The sequence below is a fragment of the Cibotium barometz genome, chromosome 53 (assembly GCF_041138505.1).
Source record: "Cibotium barometz isolate CiBa-2024 chromosome 53, ASM4113850v1, whole genome shotgun sequence".
Taxonomy (NCBI): domain Eukaryota; kingdom Viridiplantae; phylum Streptophyta; class Polypodiopsida; order Cyatheales; family Cibotiaceae; genus Cibotium; species Cibotium barometz.
Window position 1 is genome coordinate 15,284,903 of NC_141098.1, and position 20,608 is coordinate 15,305,510.

The following is a 20,608-nucleotide window of genomic DNA, read 5'->3' on the forward strand; positions in this document are numbered from 1 at the left end:
GCGACTCTATTATGGACCACTCACACGAAATACCTTAAAGGAAATTTTCCTCAAAAAGGAGGAGAAACAAATACAAAATGAGATGAAAAAAAAAAACACAACCAGAATCCAAGGACCGGTAAGCGAAACTTAGAGGCCAACAGATCACGATAAACATGGCTCAAGTAGTAAACCTTGAGGAAGAGGAATGGGAAGTGAAACATGCCCGCTTGTGGTTAGAAAAATGACCACTCCTACAAGTTTCACCCAAAAGTTAACACTTTTTGATACAGTGCTAACCATAATCTAATGTTCTACGACACATGGGACTCTCTAGGGAGGCCAACCTTACTCCACACCTCGAACACTGTCACTACTATTTCGCATTCTATGGAAGAAAAGTTCTATGTCATACCTGTAGGGATAATGCAAGAAGAAATCCTTCTAGAAAGAGAATGGATGCACCACAACCGATGTCATATTGATTGGGATGCAAGGAGGACAACACTACAACTAGCCTCAAGGCAAGTTAATGTCCTTATGATAGACGAAGAGTCGGAGCAGGCAACCTTACCCCCACAAAAAGTGACCAATCCTCTCCACCAACCACAGCTCCCCTACTTACCGAAAAGGATAGAATTGTGCCACCCAAAAAGAGGCCCTTCGTTTACCAAGATTCCCCCATCCCACAACACCTCCTCTGCAACAAACTCCACAGTACGTCAAACCTTTCCAAAGGAGCCTGCTAACCGTACTCTAACACCACTAAACTACCAATAGGTACCAGCTCGCCCTTGTTTCACCACTTGAACCACCAATACTCACTATTGGGTACCCAAGAACATCCTCATCTCACAAGGTTACTATGAGGGTGCTATCACCCTGTGGATCCCCCAAAGATCCAACCTTTCCCCTCAAACCGCGTGAAACCCAAAAGTTCCGACACATCGACATACTACCAAAACCTCAGTTGACCTCCGCCAAGGCAACCGCAAACATGCAAGGCTAGGGAGAACATCCGGCAAAGGTCACCACCATAGTGACACCATCGACAAAGCCCACCCTGTCCTCACACAACCACTACTTACCGGTGGGTCCACAAAAATCTCCTCAAATCCCAAAAGTTCTATGAAGGCAATCAACAAATCTGGCTACCACAACATCCGACGTGGAACGTCCTTGCCCCCAAGCTCACTCCACCGCCACACTTCCAACGAAGGCCAAAGCTAGCCAGTGTTGCCACCATTAGCACTCTACCGCATAAGGGCAAAGGAAAGATCTAGGAAGGAGCCAAGTATACGCCCCCTTGCCCATTGTCTCCACCAATGATATCCCCCCAACCTTGGCCACCCCACGTGCCTTTATCATACGACTCCCCCATTACGCCCCTACTCAACCTCTTACCTCTCTAACCCCTCACTGTCAAACATCTCCCTCCCATGAGGCAACAAGGCTTCAAGAACAACTTCCAACCTTGCTCAAACCTAATTAGATGTGACTTATCACCACCATCACCAACTGGGCAAGGAGTAAGTACAATATTTACATAGGGTGTTGACCATATAGTCCCAGGATACAAAACCTATCAAAACAGGGTGCCCAACAAAAAAAAAACTCTAAGTGGGAGAGAATGGTTGTTCACACTCAGGCAAAGCCACGGTTGTTCACTCATGAATCCACGACCATTCACTCATGTCGTCCACTCACTTCCATTAATCCATGGTCGTTGGTCTGTCAAACCACGGCCGTTCTTTGAAGGTAGCCACAGTCGTTCCCTTTCGCCAATCCACAACCGTTCCCTCATGGAGCCATGCTCATTCCTCTGTGAAGCCACGGCCGTACCTCCCCTGTAAATCTATATAAGGTGGGTCCACCACCATTCATTTTTTGCACTTTTCTTCTTGCCCCCCAGCCAAACTATTGTAGTTTTTTCTCTCAAATTTTCACAGCTTCCTACCCACTTGCCAGCCACCACTCCCATGGCTACTCCTAAGCACTCCAACTCCTCTCTTGAGGTGGTCGCCCAAACTCCCCAAAAGAAGAGACGGCACACAAGCCACTGGTTCAATCTAATAAAGAACACCCACAATGTCGAGCACTCTACTACACAAAGCCCTGCTATCGTGACGTCGCCACACCCACCCTAGCTGTTGTCACCCACCTGAAGCAGATTGGGCTCAGCGGATTGCCAACCATGTAGCCCTGGGGACTCGACCTCCTCAACTTCCTTTATTTTATCAAGACCTACAAAACAAGAGACAGCATGCCCCCCAACCTCACCCCCAACAACCTCCTCCTAGCCCACACCCCCACTCGGGCTCCAACTCTCAACCACCACCCAACCCATCCCCCCCCCCTCTAGTGCCCACCAACACTCCCTCGAACAACCCACACTCCATGCCAAAATCTTATTAAGCACTAGCTTCACCACATCAACCTCTTTCGCCGCCGCCACCCTTCCCCTCTTTCCCTCACCCCATACCACACCACCTCGCAATTCCTCGCCACCCACTTCACCAACACCAGCATCACCCCCTTCCTCCATCTCAGATTAGACCCACCCCACTACTCCCTAAGGACCTCCCTTCTACATCGATGTGCCCATATCCTCTCCCCAATGCTGCGCTCGGTATCACACCCTCTACCTCTAGAACTCCTCCGCCCCCACAACACCCACCCTCCAACCTACCTTCCCCCACCCCCTAGAAGAAGGTGAGATCCCACACCCACCCCCACAAGAGCAAGATGAGGTGGATCCCCCCCCCTTGAATCCCCTCAACCACCGAGTTCAAGCAGGCCATCCGCATATCCTGCTAGGTCGCCAGCTACATGGACATTAATGTCCTCTGGCTCTACATCAATGCCAAGCAAGATGCATGGAAGCGACAGCACCCACACCGACAATGCGATGGCTACATCCAGTCCAACTCCGATGCTCAATCCCTCACCTTATTTCTTATGGGCAAGCAGCCAATTTGGTGGCGTCCCTTCCTACTCCATCCCACCAGATCTGGGTCGAGCACTGTAAATCATCCCACCATAGGCACATCAACCCATCCTACCTCCCCATCTGCATTGCTAGGCCTGGGAGACCTATTCCACACCAAACAATAGGCAAACCCTAAGCTAGAATTCAACTTTCCATGGTTCAGCCCTCCTACATCCCGAAGCCCATGTACAGAATAACGAATGATGGCCCAATTACATGCATTCGCGACCAAATAGCTAGATCCCACCATCATTGCCATTATCCGCTTCTTTAACCTCGTCACCACCTTCTTGGTGGAGTTCCCTACGTGGCATCACTGCCATGAAGGAGCCCAAGGCCTCATCTTCGACATCAATGAAGGCCCCACACTCAAGTAGTTTTTTCTACTATGAACACATCCAGTCGATGCCCACCTGGTATCTCCAAACCTTCAAAGATAGGATGTAGAAGGCCTTCTAGACTAGCTACAAAGATTTTCGTCGATCCCCCCTAATACCCCAAATTGTGGTACGATTTTGTCTGCACATACTCCCTCTACTACCGCTAAGCCTTCTTGCCAGTTTCGAGGACGGACCTAAATTAGGAAGAAGGCTATGTTAACCACAATGGTTAATATTATTTTAATCATGGTTATGATTCATACAATTCATTCTTATGCAAAATCGCGCTAAGCACTTCATGTGAAAGATATGGGATGACTAATCTTATGACATGTATAATGCCATCCATGAGCAATAAGCCTAGGTGTGCATAGAGCTAGAGAACCAATTTTAGGCCTTGAATTGTTAAATAGGCGGCTAGCCATTGTAAAAAGAGAGCTCATGTATATAAGTGACTTATGAAATATGAAAAGGATATACAATCCCATTATCACAATTGAGTCTTCGTCTCTCCCTCTCTTGCTCTTTTGTGGCTATGGTGGTGAGTGAGCTTGTGTGTGATGCATACTTGCTTGCTTGTATGTGTGTGCTTATAGGTGATGCTCCTTTTCTTGCCTCTTCTCCTTCTTCCTGCACTCTCTCTCTCTCTTTCACTCTTGCATACGCCAAGGCATTGAGATAGGAGTTAAGTTCTCCATAGCTCCTTCTCCCATTGCTCCCTACCTAACTTTAGGAAGGCTCCACTTGGGTGACACAAGTGGTGGTGGAGTGAGCCCCAAGCGGCTTCACATCGAGAAGTTAACCCTCTTTAGGGTTTACTAAGTGCATGTTCCCGAACCGACCATTTCATTGTCTCTTTTCTCTTCTCTTCTTCCTCTCTCATTCAAGGAGTATGCTCATTTAGGTGAACAAGGATCTACTACACATACTTATCCTTATACAAGCCACATCGCACAAGCCAGGTGGATGTGTCACACTACTCACAAGATTTAACAAAGCTCACTTTTTCCCCAATCCAAGAGAAAACTAGGTAGAGCTGATCTACACAAAGATTAAAAGGGTGTTAACATTGAGGAACAACCCAAAGGACCATTGCTTGGGAATAGCACCCCTGATCACAACGGTTGTCTACCAAGCCACAGATTCATTGGATTATCTTTCATCACCACCCCTTATGGAAATTGGTGCTAGTTCACAACAGAAGACACCTCCTAGAGACAAGAAACACAAGAAGGAAAGAAAAGACAAGAGACCCAAAGATGACCACAGTGAACAAGGACAGAAAAGACAAGAGGCCCAAAGATGACCACAGTGAACAAGGACAGAAAAGACAAGAGGCCCAAAGATGACCACAGCAAACCACCACAAGCCAAGAAGCCCAAGTTCTCTATTGATAAGCATGACAATACAAGTGTGGAATCAAGGTCAGAAATGGACGTTGAAATAGAGGCAGAAAAGAGTGCACATCCAAAAATAGAAAAGGGAAAAGACCATGTAGAAGAAGGCAAGTGAGACTCAACACGAGCTCGCCCTAGAGTTACCAAGAAAACCACTTGCGATGCAAAGTTGAGCCACCCACTCTATAATTTTCATGCAATTCTCGCAGATGAAAAGGAATCATACAAACTCTCAAAGAATGCCAAACAAATGGCGGCCCAACAGAGCTAGCGCTGCAAATGAAGATGTAGACTTTGTAGCAGTGAATGTAGAAGAGGGGTGTGATGAGAGAACATCATGTACAATATACTGCGACACACGCAACAACAACGTAGATGTATAAGAATGTCTTAAAGGATGCAGACAATTCAGGGTAAAAACATGCACAAGGTTGGGCTTAAAGATAATATACAACAGTTAAGGATAGAGGTAGAATTTGAATAGAAGCAATGTTTGGATCTCACACACAAGATAGCCCTATTTGATGACCATCTCGGAAGATCCAACAATATGATTCAGCAGAAGAATCAGATCATTGATAAATGCAGTGTTGATCTAAAAGAAGCACGCTCTAGGGCATCTGAGATGTAGGTTAAATTAGAAGAGCCCCGGACCAAAACACGACGCTATTGCATTTTGCCTGATTATGTGAGCAGGTCCCCCAGGCTCTAGAGCCACATGTAATGATGATGTCCCTTGTCCTTGCAAAATTTTGGTGACCTGTACTAAGCTCAAATGCACCCCATGGTCACTAATTTCATAGCATGGGTATACTCGTTTGAGAAAGAACCTCTTAACTTAGTAGAAAAGTGCATTGAGCTGACAGCAACAACCAAAGAATACACGGCAAGAATTCCAATGGAAATGGCCATTTACACAAGGAACACTTAACATGGCTGGAGGGCATGGGCAAGATGCTGACTGCCAAGACTTACAAAAAGCTAATGGATATGGCATGCGCAACGTATGTTCCTGTAAACTTCCTATTGCTATATCTCTACAACTTTACAGATAAAAGAAAATGCTTGTTTCTTTGGAACCAAGCATGTGGCGTATCCTTAAGGAATCCCACAAGAAGACCAAGGAGAAGTCGAAGACCTCCTTGAGGAATTGGAGCATCTGGAGAAGCACAAGGGCCCAGAAGAGTCAAACAAATCAAAGAGAAAAGAGAAAACTAAGGATAAAGATAAGAAAGGCCCATGGTCAAAGACTAAGGAAGACACCCAGGGCCAGCCAGATAGAGAAAACCAGCCCAAAGAAAGCCATGACAACCACCTAGATGAAGCTACATAAGGATTGAACAAGGCTGGAGAACATAACGAACAACCAAAGGGAGGATAACAACCTGCCTAGCCTCGGCACTTAAGAGTTTATAAATCTACCTCCTTCTACAAGCTCGTAAAACAAACAGCATAAGCTATGGGGTAGCACTACCTCAACCAAAACACAAACAAAATCCCTAAAGCTTTGCCAACAACTGTTCCAAATGAAGAACCCTAGCCAGAGCCCTCGATCCCTTGGCACACACGCTAATACTAGAACAGGAAGAAAGTGTAAGAGAAAAAAGCTCGGACGAGGAAGGGGGATCCTCAAAAATTTAAAAGTCAACCTCCAGCACAAAATAGGAATACAAAGGTAAAACACTTTCATCTACACAATAGCCCACCCCACAGAGTGTAGTCTCTGGTAACACTAGATATCTATAAAATGTTCAAGGATTGTTTCTTCAATGTCATTGAAGTGCAAGGTCATGAACGTGAATGTGGTGGTGGATAAACAGTGCATGTGGAGCTCTTGGTATCCACCAAAGGTCTCGTAAAAAAGAGGTTCATGTGAGAAGAAAACCACCTTTTGTTCTGTTTCTTGAAATGGATCTGTAGACTTCCTGCTCACAACAAGCAAATGTAGAATGTGTTGGTAAATGTCTCTAGAAGCCAGCAGATAAGTGCAGCTCATTGGGGTATATATATATTATATATGTATACCTAGATGAATCCAAGAACATGCCCAAATTCACCTTAAAATACCCTTTCAATAGCATCACCCCAAATACAAGCTATCCTGCAATTATGTATGACGCACAGCTGTAAAACTTTTTTAAGCTTTAAACAAGATGCTCCCTAACTGCTGAACTGTGTCACAAACCCAAAGACAGGCCAGATGATGCATGGAACACTAGAAATATCTTGGGTCCAAACCCAATGAAAACAACTCCTTGTAGGCATGAATACCATGATATGGTTAACCTTTTCTTTCGTCAATATATTGATGGTCCAGCCACTTTCATCCATGTTAAGTAGTTGCATTCACGAGCTGTGTTAGGTCTGGTGCCTGAAATTTCAGCCCCATGTACCATTACACGGTCACAATCAACAGTATAAGTTATGATAAAACCCTCTAATATCAAGCTATAGACTACTGATTTTGAGTTCAGATTTGACTCTTCTTTTTCATTGCTCTCACTGTCCAAACTAGTTCTCGACTGATGCCCTTCCTCTTCACACCCTATCCTTGAGTTGAGTTCCACTGTCCCATTTGCTCTGTCCACCACAGAATCACTTCCCACTGTAAATTCATCATCATCAGAAGTGATTGGCATTGAAGTGCGCGGATTCCTTCTTTGCCTCAATGAACGTATGTCTCGTGAAAGAACCTGCTCTATCAGTTTCTGCAGTTCTTGTGGGCTTGAATACATTGATTGTTTCCCCTGCAAAAGAATCACAAGTAAAAAGGCTCGCATAAAGTTATATATATATATATATATATATATGAAACTACTACTCTGTTGAAATGATGGATGACAGTTTACCACAGCTTTCCAGATTTTGGAAAGACCATCCCAAAAATTTGTAGAGAATTCAACAGATGCGAGGGCGATTGGATCATCTCCACCACCTGCCTGCAGCACAATAAGGACTTCATTTTTCGCAATATCCCAACAAATAATCAGAGAGGCACCCCATGATCTCTTAAAGAACCACACAAATTTGGCCCCTCTATTTAAAAAATTCTGAAGACGCTTGCCTTGACCCAAGATGGTGCCCTTGCATTTGAAACAGAATCACAATAAGGCAGGTATGGCTTCACATCAAGCACTGGCTGTCATAAATCCCACAAACATGAACCAGCTTTGAGTATCCATGTGATTTTATAATCAATCAAGAGCTGTCAAGGATTGCTTGTACAAATCCACTATGTAACCTCTCCTTGCTGTTTAGAAAAACAGCTCCTCACTATCAAAACATTAACAATGTCACAGAGAAATGATGTCCAAGATTTTACCGTGCCATCCACAAGGTCTGCACCTGAGATCAATAGCATACGCCCATACACACCCTCCACCTGTGAAAGAATAAGTGCTAAGAAATGAGCATTCCTATGAAAAGCACATGTGCATCATACAAATGACAACCCTACATTACAACGGACATGCTCATTATGTCAGTATTCAAGCAAAAATGAAAAGCTGAGGCCATAACACAGCTCTTAGATGTTTAAGTAACTCTAAAACTACCCGAATGCTACTGGACCTTGTAACATGCACCATCCATACAATGAGCCATGACCTTGTAACATGCACCATTCATAAAAAGGACCATTTAAACTCAACAGTAAAGCTCTACATAGAAGATTTAAAGTTGCAATTTCATCATGTGTTCACAAAAATGTTTTCCATGAAATATGGGCAATAGTTCAAAAAGCCATGTCAAAACCGTGGGGTAAATTAGAGAAGTTGCATATAAACTTAGATGCTATGAGCTCCCCATTAGATGTCTACAGAAAAACTTGATCTTTTAGTTTAAATTAAACTTTTAAAAGCATTCATCTTCTTTGGCAGCACATGCAAAATTTGTTAAGTAACATCTAGAAATTTTCCCACAAATTGGAGGAGCCAGTTAAACTTCCAATCTTTAAGCCATGTCTATTTCTTGATAAATCTTGACGTCTGTAACCCTCTCAAGAAAAGTGTAGTTGGTAAGCGCTTCCCACGAGTCGATCAATGAATGCACAACGTTCAACAAGTTACATGAATTGCCAAAGACATCTGATTAAGCCGTGCTGACTAGACTCTTTTGGTGCAATTAACTTTGAAGAGGAGAGAGGAGAGTACATGCTGCACCCAATTGGGTACCAACTAACCCACTTAAGGGCCACCACCTTGCAATGTATTTTCTTGTATTGTCGGATATGAAATGAAGTACAATGTTGTGATCAATGATGATCCTTCAAGTGACCTTTGTGGACCAAGCGTGGGCCACTGGGCTGTGTTCCAGGCTAAACAGGAGGCGTGATTGTGCCTACCCGGGCTGGTTCTATGCTTGAGCAGTCAACTTCTGAGCTGGGAAAGATCCTACTAACTCTCGATGCTTGATCTTCGTAGCTATGGGCACTTCTCCTGATGATCTTTGCTCCTGTAGATAGCTAAATATGCTTGTACTTCAATATCTGAGAAATGAGATATGAGGGAGGAAGGAGCACCTCTAATTAGGGCACATTTGTGCCCCTTCTCTGGGTCAGACAGATCGACCAGACCACGACTAGCCCCAGAACTGCTCCAGGGCTGTGCCCAGCCTGCTTCTTTGCTGACCAACCCACCCGAAAAATACAACCTGTCTCGGTAACTCCACAGCTTTGTCCAGTGCCCTGCCCATGATGCCCAGCCTTTCCTGACCAATTAATTTGGTGGCATGCGGACATAATCTGGCAGTTTCAAGGCAGTTTTAGGGCAGGTTGGACAGCCCAATGGGTGTCCATTCATGCCAAGGCTAGCCGCTCAAGGTTTGGTCCTATTATTGTGACAGATGTGTTACTGGAAAGGTGTATTAGGTCCTAGGTTGTAAGTTTGGTGATATTCTCCTAGAAAAAGATGTCACTTAGGTACTTTAGTTACAGTATTTTATCACGCCTGCTGGATTAGCAACCACATGTTATCGTAGGATTTAATCTTGGGCTACCATCATTAAGTGCCCTAAGTTTGTATCGCATAGCTCTGTCTCTGCTGCTTGCCTACTACGTCTCGATGCTTGATCTTCGTAGCTATGGGCACTTCTCCTGGTGATCTTTGCTCCTGTAGATAGCTAAATATGCTTGTACTTCAATATCTGAGAGGGAGGGAGCTGCTCCAGGGCTGCCCAGCCTCCTGCTTCTTTGCTGACCAACCCGCCCGAAAAGTACAACCTGTCCCGGCAACTCCACAGCTTTGTCCAGTGCCCTGCCCATGCTGCCCAGCCTTTCCTGACCAATTAAAAAAGTGGCATGTGGACAGTTTCAAGGCAGTTTTAGGGCAGGTTGGACAGCCCAATGGGCGTCCATTCATGCCAAGGCTAGCCACCCAAGGTTTGGTCCTATTATTGTGACAGATGTATTACTGGAAAGGTGTATTAGGTCCTAGGTTATAAGTTTGGTGATATTCTCCAAGAAAAAGATGTCACTTAGGTACTTTAGTTACAGTATTTTATCATGCCTGCTGGATTAGCAACCACATGTTATCGTAGGATTTAATCTTGGACTACCATCATTATGTGCCCTAAGTTTTATGTAACCAGGTTGCTTCTTTTCAATTGAACATATCTTGTAGTTCTGCCTCTGCTGCTTGCCAACTTTTCTACCTTCTATACTTGCACATCTTGTTCCTCCACCGCATCCATGCAAACATTTGGTATCAGAGTTGTCAAATCCCCACCGAATCTCCTCGTGATCGTTCCTGGTACGAGACTCGAAACCTGCAAACAAACAAACAAACAAACAAACAACAAGGGGGTGCAGGCCTAACTCACCTCCCAACCATGACAACCGTGGGCAAGCCCACGGTCTTGGCTGTCCCCACCGAGCCACGAGCTGAGCTAACTAGGTTGACGTACCGACCAATCTCCTCCTCGCGACGTCCCATACCGCCACGAAGCTGCCCTCGCGGGCCTCGAGATTGCTGCCGGCCTCGGCTGCGTAAAGTAGATGCACGTCTGCACTAGATCCAGGCTCCAAGACCATAGAGCTCTCACAAACTCACGAGACTCTCTATATCCCAATAACTAACCTTGGCCACCCTTTTATAGGCTCTTGGCCGGTCATCGGGCGTCCAAACATGGACGCCCGACCGTCCATACTTGGGTGCCTGCCCGTTAGTCTATCCCTAACTCAACTCGCCAATCAGCCTACCTAACTACAAGCTTCCCCAAACCTCAAAGCTAGTCTTGCATGCGTGTAGCACACGATAGATACGCACTGTGCACATGACATACTCCCCTTCCTCTAAGAGCTCACTCCTGAGCTCACTAAAAAGCCAGGGTAATCTCTCTGAAGAGTAGTCAATGTCTCCCATGTAGCGTCCTCCTCAACACGATCCTTCCACTTGATCTTGTATTCCGTGATAAGCGTATTATGCAATCTTCTTTCACGAAATCCAAGAATCTTTTCAGGTTCGTGCGGAACAAATGTCATGTCCTCGACATCTATAATTTCTTGAGGAGTAACCAACTGGTTTGTTCCACCCAGTACTTCCTTAAGTCTACTGACATGAAATACAGGATGAACTTTCACATGAGAAGGCAAATTCAATTCATATGCAACTGAACCAATCCATCGTGTAATACGAAATGGTCCACAATATCTAGGGGATAATTTCGGAGATCAACCTGTCCGCAAAGTCTCAAAAACTTTCGGAACTCGCAAATACACCATCGTTCCTTCAGATAACTCTCTGGGTGAACGATGTCTATTAGAATAAAATATGTCTCGGTCTTGAGCACTTCTAATAGATTCCTTTCCAACTTGTAACATTTCCTGCATATCTTGTAAAAAACTACATGCTGCATCATGCTGAAGTCCTGAGAATCCTACTATAACAGGTGATCTAGGTTGAAAACCATACGTAAGCATGAAAGGACTAAAACCTGTACTCGTATGCTTAGTACTGTTGATGCAAATTCTAACATAGGAAGATAATCCTCCCATGAACTCTGTCTTTTGGATACATATGCTCGAAGCATATTCTCCAAGATCTGATTCACTCTTTCAGTCTGGCCATCAGATTGAGAATGATCAGATAAACTCAAATTCAAAGTTGTTTCCAACTTCTCAAAAACAAGTTTCCAAAAATCACTCGTAAACTTAGAGTCCCTATCACTGACTATGTCTTGCGGTACCCGTACAATCTAAACAATTGCTCGATAAACTGCCGTGCTAATTGCGTAGCTGTAATAGTCTTCCGGGTCGGTAAAAATCTAGCCATTTTTGTCAAGCGATCTCCACAACCCAAATAGAATCGTGGCCTTAATGTGTTCTTGGCAATCCGATAATAAAATCCATGGAAATACTTTCCCATTTATTACCTGGGATTTGCAAAGGATGCAACAACCCAGCCTGTCTAAAGCGTTCAGCTTTATTTGCCTGACCAATTTGACACTTGAGAACATAATCTTCTACATACCCTTTCATCTTTGGCCAATAAAAAGTGACACTCCTTAAGAATCTTGGACCTAATGTCCGCGATCTGTGGTACACAAATTTTGTCATAACGGAATAGTAAACCATTCCGAATCATCCACTGGCCTCCTGCAGCCTGAATGGTAGACTGCTCAGTCATCGAGTCTTGGTCAATCAATGAGCTCCCGTCCTGGATCTTTTGCCAAAATGGACCAAAATAACTATCAGTCCTGCAAAGCCCTCTCAATGACTGAAATAAGTCAGTAGAAATCTCGGTGAACGACAAAGTATTCACCTCTCTAATTCGACTAAGCGCATCTGCAACACTATTCATGGACCATTTCCGATAACGGATTTCAAAATCAAAATCTTGCATTAATTCAGTCCAACGAGCTTTCCTGCCTCTCAAATCATCCGCATCACACACATACTTGATTGATTGATGATCAGTCAATACCACAAACTTGGAGCCATATAAATAATGTCTCCAAACCTTGAGAGCATGAATCACAGCATAAAGCTCTTTCTCAAGGGTTGGCCAACGAGATTGAGTGTCGTCTAGCTTTATGCTTATAGAACGTGGAAGCATTATCTTCTTGGTGCAGATTTAGTGGTTAAGACAGATCATCAGTCTTTGACTTACATCTTTACTCAGCCAGTGATGAATCCTCGTCAAGGACGATGGGTTGAATTTTTGGCGAATTTTCACATGGCGATACTCTATGTTCCTGGATTACAAAATGTGGTAGCAGATGCTTTGAGCCGCATGCCTCGAGCTACGAACTTTGCTATCTCAAATGTGCAGATGGAGATTCCTGCATGTTTTAAGCATGAGTATTTGACAGATAGAGACTTTGGAGATGTCTTTCGAGCTCTCAAATCTCTTCATCCTACTGTTACAGAAATGAATATGTTTGCCGCATATACAATTGCAGATGATTTACTTTATTACTTAGATCGCATTTGTGTTCCTCACAATGCATCTTTGCGGAAACTCCTTATTCAAGAGCATCATGAAATACCCTTTGCAGCTCATCCTGGAATTAACAAGACATATCGTCTGTTATCAGCAACATACTTTTGGCCTCAGATGCAACAGGATGTTATTAAGTTTGTTAAAGCTTGTCACTCTTGTCAAATTATGAAAGCTTCACGACAACTTCCTCAAGAATTGCTTCAGCCTTTGCCAGTTCCTCAGGAAAGATGGGAAAGCATAAGCATGGATTTCATCACTACTTTGCCGCGTTCGCAGAAAGGCAATGCTCAAATTTTAGTAGTGGTTGATCGGTTTTCCAAAATGGCACATTTTATTCCTTGCAAGAAGACAGTTTCTGCTCCAGATCTTACAGTGTTGTTCGTACAACATATTTTCAGAATTCATGGATTGCCAAGATCTATTGTTTCTGACAGAGATCCGAAGTTTACTGGACATTTTTGGACTTCCTTATTCAAATCTCTTGGTACGAATCTCTTGTTCAGTTCTGCTTATCATCCTCAGACAGACGGACAGACAGAAAGAGTAAATCAAATTTTGGAAGAAATGCTTAGACATTATATTCAGACAAGATTAGCTTCTTGGGAAGAATATTTGCCTCTTGTGGAGTTTGCTTATAATAATTATCCGCATTCAGTCACTAGAATGACTCCTTTTCAAGCAGCATATGGTCACACTCCGCTTGTGCCTACAAACTTTGTTCTTCAACACAAGGTGGCATTAGCAGATCAGTTGATTCAAGAAATGCAAGATATTCTTGTGCAAGTTCGAGACAGACTAGTTCATGTTCAGCAGAAGTATCAAAAGTATGCGAATAAGCACAGAAGGCATACCGAGTTTCAAGAAGGTGACTTGGTTTGCTTTATGTTGCACCGCATCGATATAAGACAGTAAAGTCAGTCTTTCCGAAGTTGCGACCGCGTTTCTATGGTCCATTTAAAGTTATAAAGAAGATTTCAGTTGTCAGTTATAAGTTGGATCTTCCACCATCTTGGGGAAAAATTCATCCGACATTTCACATCTCTTGGCTCAAGGAATACATACAAGGAGATTCATCTATTCCGGAGTTATCTTCTTATGTTCCTGAGATTGAAGATGATCACATTATTCTTGTTCCTGAGAAGATTCTTGACGTTCGTCAGAAAGAAACAAGACGGAAGATTACTACAGAATTTCTTGTTAAGTGGATGGACTTGGATGAGTCAGATTCTACTTGGCAGACAGATGAAGAAATGCAACAATATCCTCAACTCCTCCAAGAATTCTTTGGCAGACGACAGACTCTCATTTAATCACATGGGTTTTATTTTAAATGGGAGGGAATGTCACGATTGTGACTTAGTTCAATATACACAGTATGGTTACAGATACTGAAGTGACATGATTACAGAGGACCCCTACACTCGGATGGTCACGACTATTCGCTCTAGAGACATGCCTCTTCATCAAGAGCCACACTCCTTCGACGACCGGTCACACCCCTTCGCTCTAAGGTTGCAACTCTTCACCCAATGGTTGCAGCTATTCGTCCAAAGGATGTGTCTCTTCGCCTAGAGTCATGACTATTGGTCATGGGATGTGTCTTTTCATTCGTGTCTCTTGGACTCCTATATAAGGAGCCTGTTGTATCACAGTTTCAATCAATCAATCAAACATATGTGCTCAAGTCTCTCGAGTTTACTTTCAGTTTCAGTCTTAAATACACAGATAAGTGGATGAAATACTAAGTAGTAGCAGTAATCCTCACAACTGTCATGCCACATGTCCCAATTTAAGAGATGGTTCCCGCCCATAAACTTCATCACATTCAGGACATGTTTGGGATTTGTGCTCCCAAGGAGCAATCACAATTAACTTCTACAAGATTCCTACAACACTTTGTTATTCACTCTACTGGGCTAATCCTTTAGAGGCTGGAATCACAAACTCTTGACACCGCTACTGTTCTAACTGTGTATTATCTTCCACAGCTGCCCTCCTACTATCAACCTGCCAACAACTTGCTGCTCGTACTTGCTGTAACTTTTGTAATCTCAACAAGCTTCTGTCCAGCTGGCTTTGACAGTTTTTGTAGGTATCTCTGCTGCATAACCAATATACACACTAGACGCTGATCCTTACAGATTCTCCAGACTTCTAATATTGTCAAAGTCAGGCAAAATTTGAAAACTCTTTATATATTGTCTTGGAGCTTAGAAAGCCCTCCTACTTTAGATATTTGATATTAATCAATGGCTTGTCACCTGTGTTTGTCTTATGCGCTAAATCAAAAGTGCCTCTATACCCAAGTTTATAGCCCCTTGAGGCATAAATTGGCTGTAAGTCCACCCAAAAATCCCATATCGAACCACTATTATTTTGTCACTTACTAATCTGTTTGTAAGTTGTTTTCAGGTTTCCAAGTTTTCACACAAGAACTGAAAAATAAATCAAATTCTAAGCAACATACTAATGCAATCACATCTGTGTCCAAAAAATGTTGATTGCAAAAATACAGTAAATTGCATCACTCTAATAATAATCTTCTGATATTTTGGATGGAGCACGTTTACCTTTGCTACTGTTAAACCGATTGGGCAAGGCCGATGTGGTGTGCGGGTGGCATATACACCCAACTTGTCACCATCAAGTCTTGGCACCCGCACCTAACTACAAACAAACACTTAGGTAGGCTCAATGAGCTGAGTATTAAAATAACTTCTTTTTAAAAACTAAAATGCCGACAAAGATTGGAGAGAGAGAGAGAGAGAGAGAGAGAGAGAGAGAGAGAGAGCATACTCCCCCTTCATAAAATCCCTACTTTATCCCACAAATAATTATGGTGTCTGATATAGTACAAAGTGATTGACTCTTTATCTGATATAGTACAAAAGTGATTGCCTCATTCACATTTTCAAAGTTCACTGTGACAATGGAACAACACCTTAGCCTTGAAGTCTTTGTGTGTTGGTTGCTTCCAAATATGAGGGAGATCTGTATTGGCATGAAAAATGTATAGTAACCAACAATGTGAATATTCTGTTAAGCCATCCAAGGCAGTTGCAGGTACTCCACCAGGTGATAGTATTAAGCATGCCCTTGCAAGTGGGACAAGCAATGGCTGGCGTGGTGTCCCATTTCTGCAAATGTAACAAATGACCCAATTAGAAACTCTAGTAAGCATGACAAGATATTATGCCTTGTAATTTACATGCTCTCAAACAAGAGAAAAGGAAAAGGGGGGTAATAAATTATAAAAGGTGTTATTTACAACATCTAGAATGGAATTTTACAAAAGCAAGTAAACAATCACAAACCTAGATTAAGCACCCCTCTGCTACATACACATGAGTCATTGCATATTTGCAGTTTTCTAGTACCTTGTGGAAAAGCAAGACTGGATAAAACCAATAGGGGCCATGGGATATGATGTGTTAGTCCCATCCAAAGCATCTTTCTCAACTAAAGACCTTCTCAAGGCCTGCAATAAAATAGATTTGCAATTAACAAGCTGATTTTTTCCATTGGCAAAAGGGAAAATAAACTCTTTGCATTGAAACACGTGTCACCCTTGCGCTGCAACAAATCAAGGACGATAGTAATAAAATTCTTGTCATGAGGATATCATATAATGAAGGGAAAGTGAGAAAATTAGGGAGATTTAACTAAGCATTTGCAAGGTGCTTAAAGCCTTTCCATCTTAAGCACAAGGGTTTAATCCTTACTCCACGCGACACAAATGTATTGCTTATAGCATAGGCCTCCCACCAGAGGGATCAAGGTTCAATCTTCACAATTTTGGTTTTGGGAGGGGTTTTGGTTTTGGGAGGGGGAAGGGGAGAAGGGGAAGGGGAGAAGGGGGGGCCAGGGGGGTATAGTCTCCTGGCCTTTGCTCTCAAAAACTCCAAAATACTGAACTACCTGCTGAACATTGACTACAGTTGTAGTATTCGCCCTTCCATCTAAAAAAACATGTTCAATCCTCCCATCACAAGAATCAAGGATTACTCTCTCTGCTGTGGGAGACGATTAGTCTCCCACTAGAAAGGAGAACCATTGCTTGAAAAATAGTTTGAGATGTTGAATAATAAACTACCTGCTAAGCATTGGCATTTAAGTTAGAGCACTAGCATTAGATTTTTTAATTGTAGTTCCAGACATACTTCAAGCAAGGTGTAGTTGAAACTATAGTTCACAGCATAAAAGCCTACCCTAGCTACTATATATAGACTCGTTTGATTATCACCGACTTCGTTATGTTCTAGCACTTTTGTAGGAAGACATCCTCTTGAGTCTATCTAGATTACCATCAAAGCTCCTAAACCGGAGCACACGAGTCGGCGGACAGCGGACAGCTATCGATTTGTAATCAAAGTTTGCAAGCAATACTATTGTTTATTCTCCACTTCTTTCTGTAATTCAATGCTTTGTATTGTGAAGCCGCGATTGTGTTTTCTTACACCTTGATGCAGCACATCAAACAAACTTGCGTTCGATCTTCACCATTCGGGCATGTCCCCCCAGTAGAGGGGGAACACCTTTCTCTTGTGGTTTTCCCAATACCTAAAACTACATGCTAATAAATGCACTAAGAATGTCTGATTGAAACTCAACCATACACTACCAGCTAAGAAATGCAACAGCAAAGTCTGAGGAAAACGTAAGCCCTAAGCTACCTGCTAAACGTAGAAAATAGAAACATCTGATCAAACCCTAACCCTAAACTAAGGCAAGAGCATGAGTAACCCCTAAGTTACCTGCTGAGCCCTGATGCGCCCTTTCCGTTCAGCAGCGCGCTGCTCCACAGCGGCCTTCACGGCTGCCTCCAGCTCCAAGATCCGGGACTGCAGCTGCCTGTAACTGCTTCCCCATCTCCGCGCTGCTTTTTTTTTACAAAAACGAAAAAGGAAGGCAAAGTTTCTCTGAGTCAACCAAAACGTCTCGCAAAACACAACGATTTTTCATACCAAGAAAAGAGGCTACGCCAGAGACGAGAGCAGCAGCTGCTACGACAAAGATGGTGGCTTTGGAGTTAGAACTCATAGCTGCAGTAGGCATGCACAGACACACAGTATCACATCTCGGGTCCTCACAGCTTGCTAGTCGTAGTAACAAGTGCGAGGTAAGTTGTGTTTAATTAATTAGTGGTATGACCCGTCCGTGAACGGGCAGGCATGCATAAAAACAAAAGACTCATCTTTGTGATAGAGGTGTTGTTTGTACAAGAGTATTCTTGCATACATAAAAACAAAAGGCTAGTCTTTGTCATTGCAATGGATAGAGGTGTTGTTTGAGAGTCTTTAAGTCATGGGTTCAAGCCCTCATTGTCCAAGCGATAGCATGCATGGGTGTGTGTGTTGTGTTGCACTTTCTAATTCCAACCAATTCCAAAAAAGCAAAAAACAAAAGACTTGTCTTGGGAGGGTGAGTAGAGATAAGCTTTATATTTGAAGCCCATTTTGGGTTTCATGGTCCTCAACTTGACAACCTATATATAAACACACCATGCTTGTTATATATATCCATGTAAAAGCTCTTAAAGCAAGTACTTATATTTCTTTGAATAAAGCTCCAAACTTGGCATAAATATACATCTAGCATTCCAACCCAATATAGTGTCAACAATCTTAACACACCTGAACAAAGCTTTAAAACAATTTTCGGGCAACTGGATTATCTCTCCTTGGAAGCCTATACTCCTCGCCTCCATCTAGCAAAATATATTTAAGATAAAAACATTAGCTATATTACAAGATATATATAAATATATTGTCGAAAAAATTTACCTTCAATATCTTGTCCTCGAAGGGTGAGTAGAGATAAGATTTATATTTGAAGCCCATTTTGGGTCTCATGGTCCTCAACTTGCCAACCTATATATAAACACACCATGCTTGGCGTATATATCCATGTAGAAGCTCTTAAAGCAAGTACTTATATTTCTTTGAATAAAGCACCAAACTTGGCATAAATATACATCTAGCATTCCAACCCAATATAGTGTCGACAATATTAACACACCTGAACAAACTTTTAAAACAATCTTCAGGAAACTGGATTATCTCTCCTTGGAAGTCTATACTCCTCGCCTCCATCTAGCAAAATATATTTAAGATAAAAACATTAGCTATTACAAGATATATATATATATATATATACATATATATATATATAGTCGAAAAAATTTACCTTCAATATCTTGTCCATCACCATAAACAAATGAAAATAATCTCCTTACCACATCCATCCTAAGCAATATACTTGTGATATCAAATATAACACTCACTACACTAATCATTTACATAAGACTTTAAGGTCCTCTCTCTCTCTCTCTCTCTCTCTCTCTCTCTTTCTCTCTCTCTCTCTCTCTCTCTCAAATAATGCCACTGTATATAAAAGCAAGTCAAAAGCAAACATTTGCTTATCCAAATGTTAAAAAAACAAACAGGAACTCACGAGCTCCTTCAGCCATCTCAACAATTTGAACCGCCTCTTGAGCAATGATGAGACAGTCCCATTTGTGGATCTACGTGGTAGCTTTACCTCAATGCAAGTAGATTTATATATATCAATTCAATATTACCAAAAAGGATAGCATCAATTTGAAAGATTGCACATAAAAACAACATAGATTTCACATGTCACATCTTTGCAAACATTCTCCTTTCAAATGCTTACTTTATTGATACACAGATATGAATGTAGTCTCTAGCGTTTGTAGGCTATTGTATCAATAGCTCGTTTCTCTATCTTTTGGGCATAGATTACATTTACATTCTTCTACATGCCATTTACAAAACCTTCTTGTAGACAACATTGGTTATGAAGACTTCATTTGAACCTTCCATGCTGCTTTCGTGTTCCGTAGTATGCTTTACACACACTTTCACTGCATCAAATAATCTAACATGTGACATAGCAACGTATAATTTTCCATGTGTGAATGCTTGTGTAGTCAAATAAAATCCCAACACACTCAATGTTTATCCTTGGGACTTATTTATTAACATACCAAAAGCGAAACTTATAGGAAATTATCTCCTTCTCATGTCAAAAAGCAATTGAAACATAGTTGGTATGAATGTTATCATGGAATAAAGACCTTGTCTCCAATGTTTGTACATGTAATGATTTCTACTTCTATCACCTTCGAGTGAAATTGCTTGCATATCAATCTGGTACCATTACAAAGTCCCCATCGAGGGTCTAAATTGCGGAGTAGCATGATAGGAGTATTAATCTTTAGAAGCAAGCGGTGAGAAGGGTAACCACCACCTAAGTTCAAACTATTCAAGTACTCAATTGGATACAACATTCCGTCATTCTCAAAAGAAACAACCGAATCTGCATCGAGGAATTCTCTTTCAAGACCGGGCAATACACTCAAGACTAGTTCATTGATCTCATTAACCTCTAGATTTCATGGTG

General features: G+C 42.4%; 1 protein-coding gene across 3 annotated transcripts; it reads right to left on the reverse strand.

Moving 5' to 3' along the window:
• Nucleotides 1–6,991: 6,991 nt before the first annotated feature.
• On the reverse strand, nt 6,992–18,374 carry LOC147608345 (tRNA-thr(GGU) m(6)t(6)A37 methyltransferase). Of its 3 annotated transcripts, none has more exons than XM_086789277.1 (9): nt 18,148–18,374; nt 17,938–18,062; nt 16,561–16,661; nt 16,125–16,320; nt 15,754–15,846; nt 8,068–8,127; nt 7,810–7,884; nt 7,595–7,680; nt 6,992–7,492 (listed from the first exon to the last, which is right to left on the reverse strand). In XM_086789277.1, the coding sequence occupies exons 1-9, from the start codon at nt 18,236–18,238 to the stop codon at nt 7,447–7,449; spliced, it is 873 nt and encodes a 290-aa protein (XP_086645403.1). In that variant the 5' UTR covers nt 18,239–18,374; the 3' UTR covers nt 6,992–7,446. The 3 variants fall into 3 exon arrangements, with proteins under 3 accessions (XP_086645403.1, XP_086645402.1, XP_086645401.1); XM_086789276.1 differs by having other exon boundaries at nt 7,595–7,684; nt 17,938–18,059; nt 18,148–18,368; XM_086789275.1 differs by having other exon boundaries at nt 7,595–7,684; nt 18,148–18,368.
• Between the last annotated feature and the right edge of the window lie 2,234 nt (nt 18,375–20,608).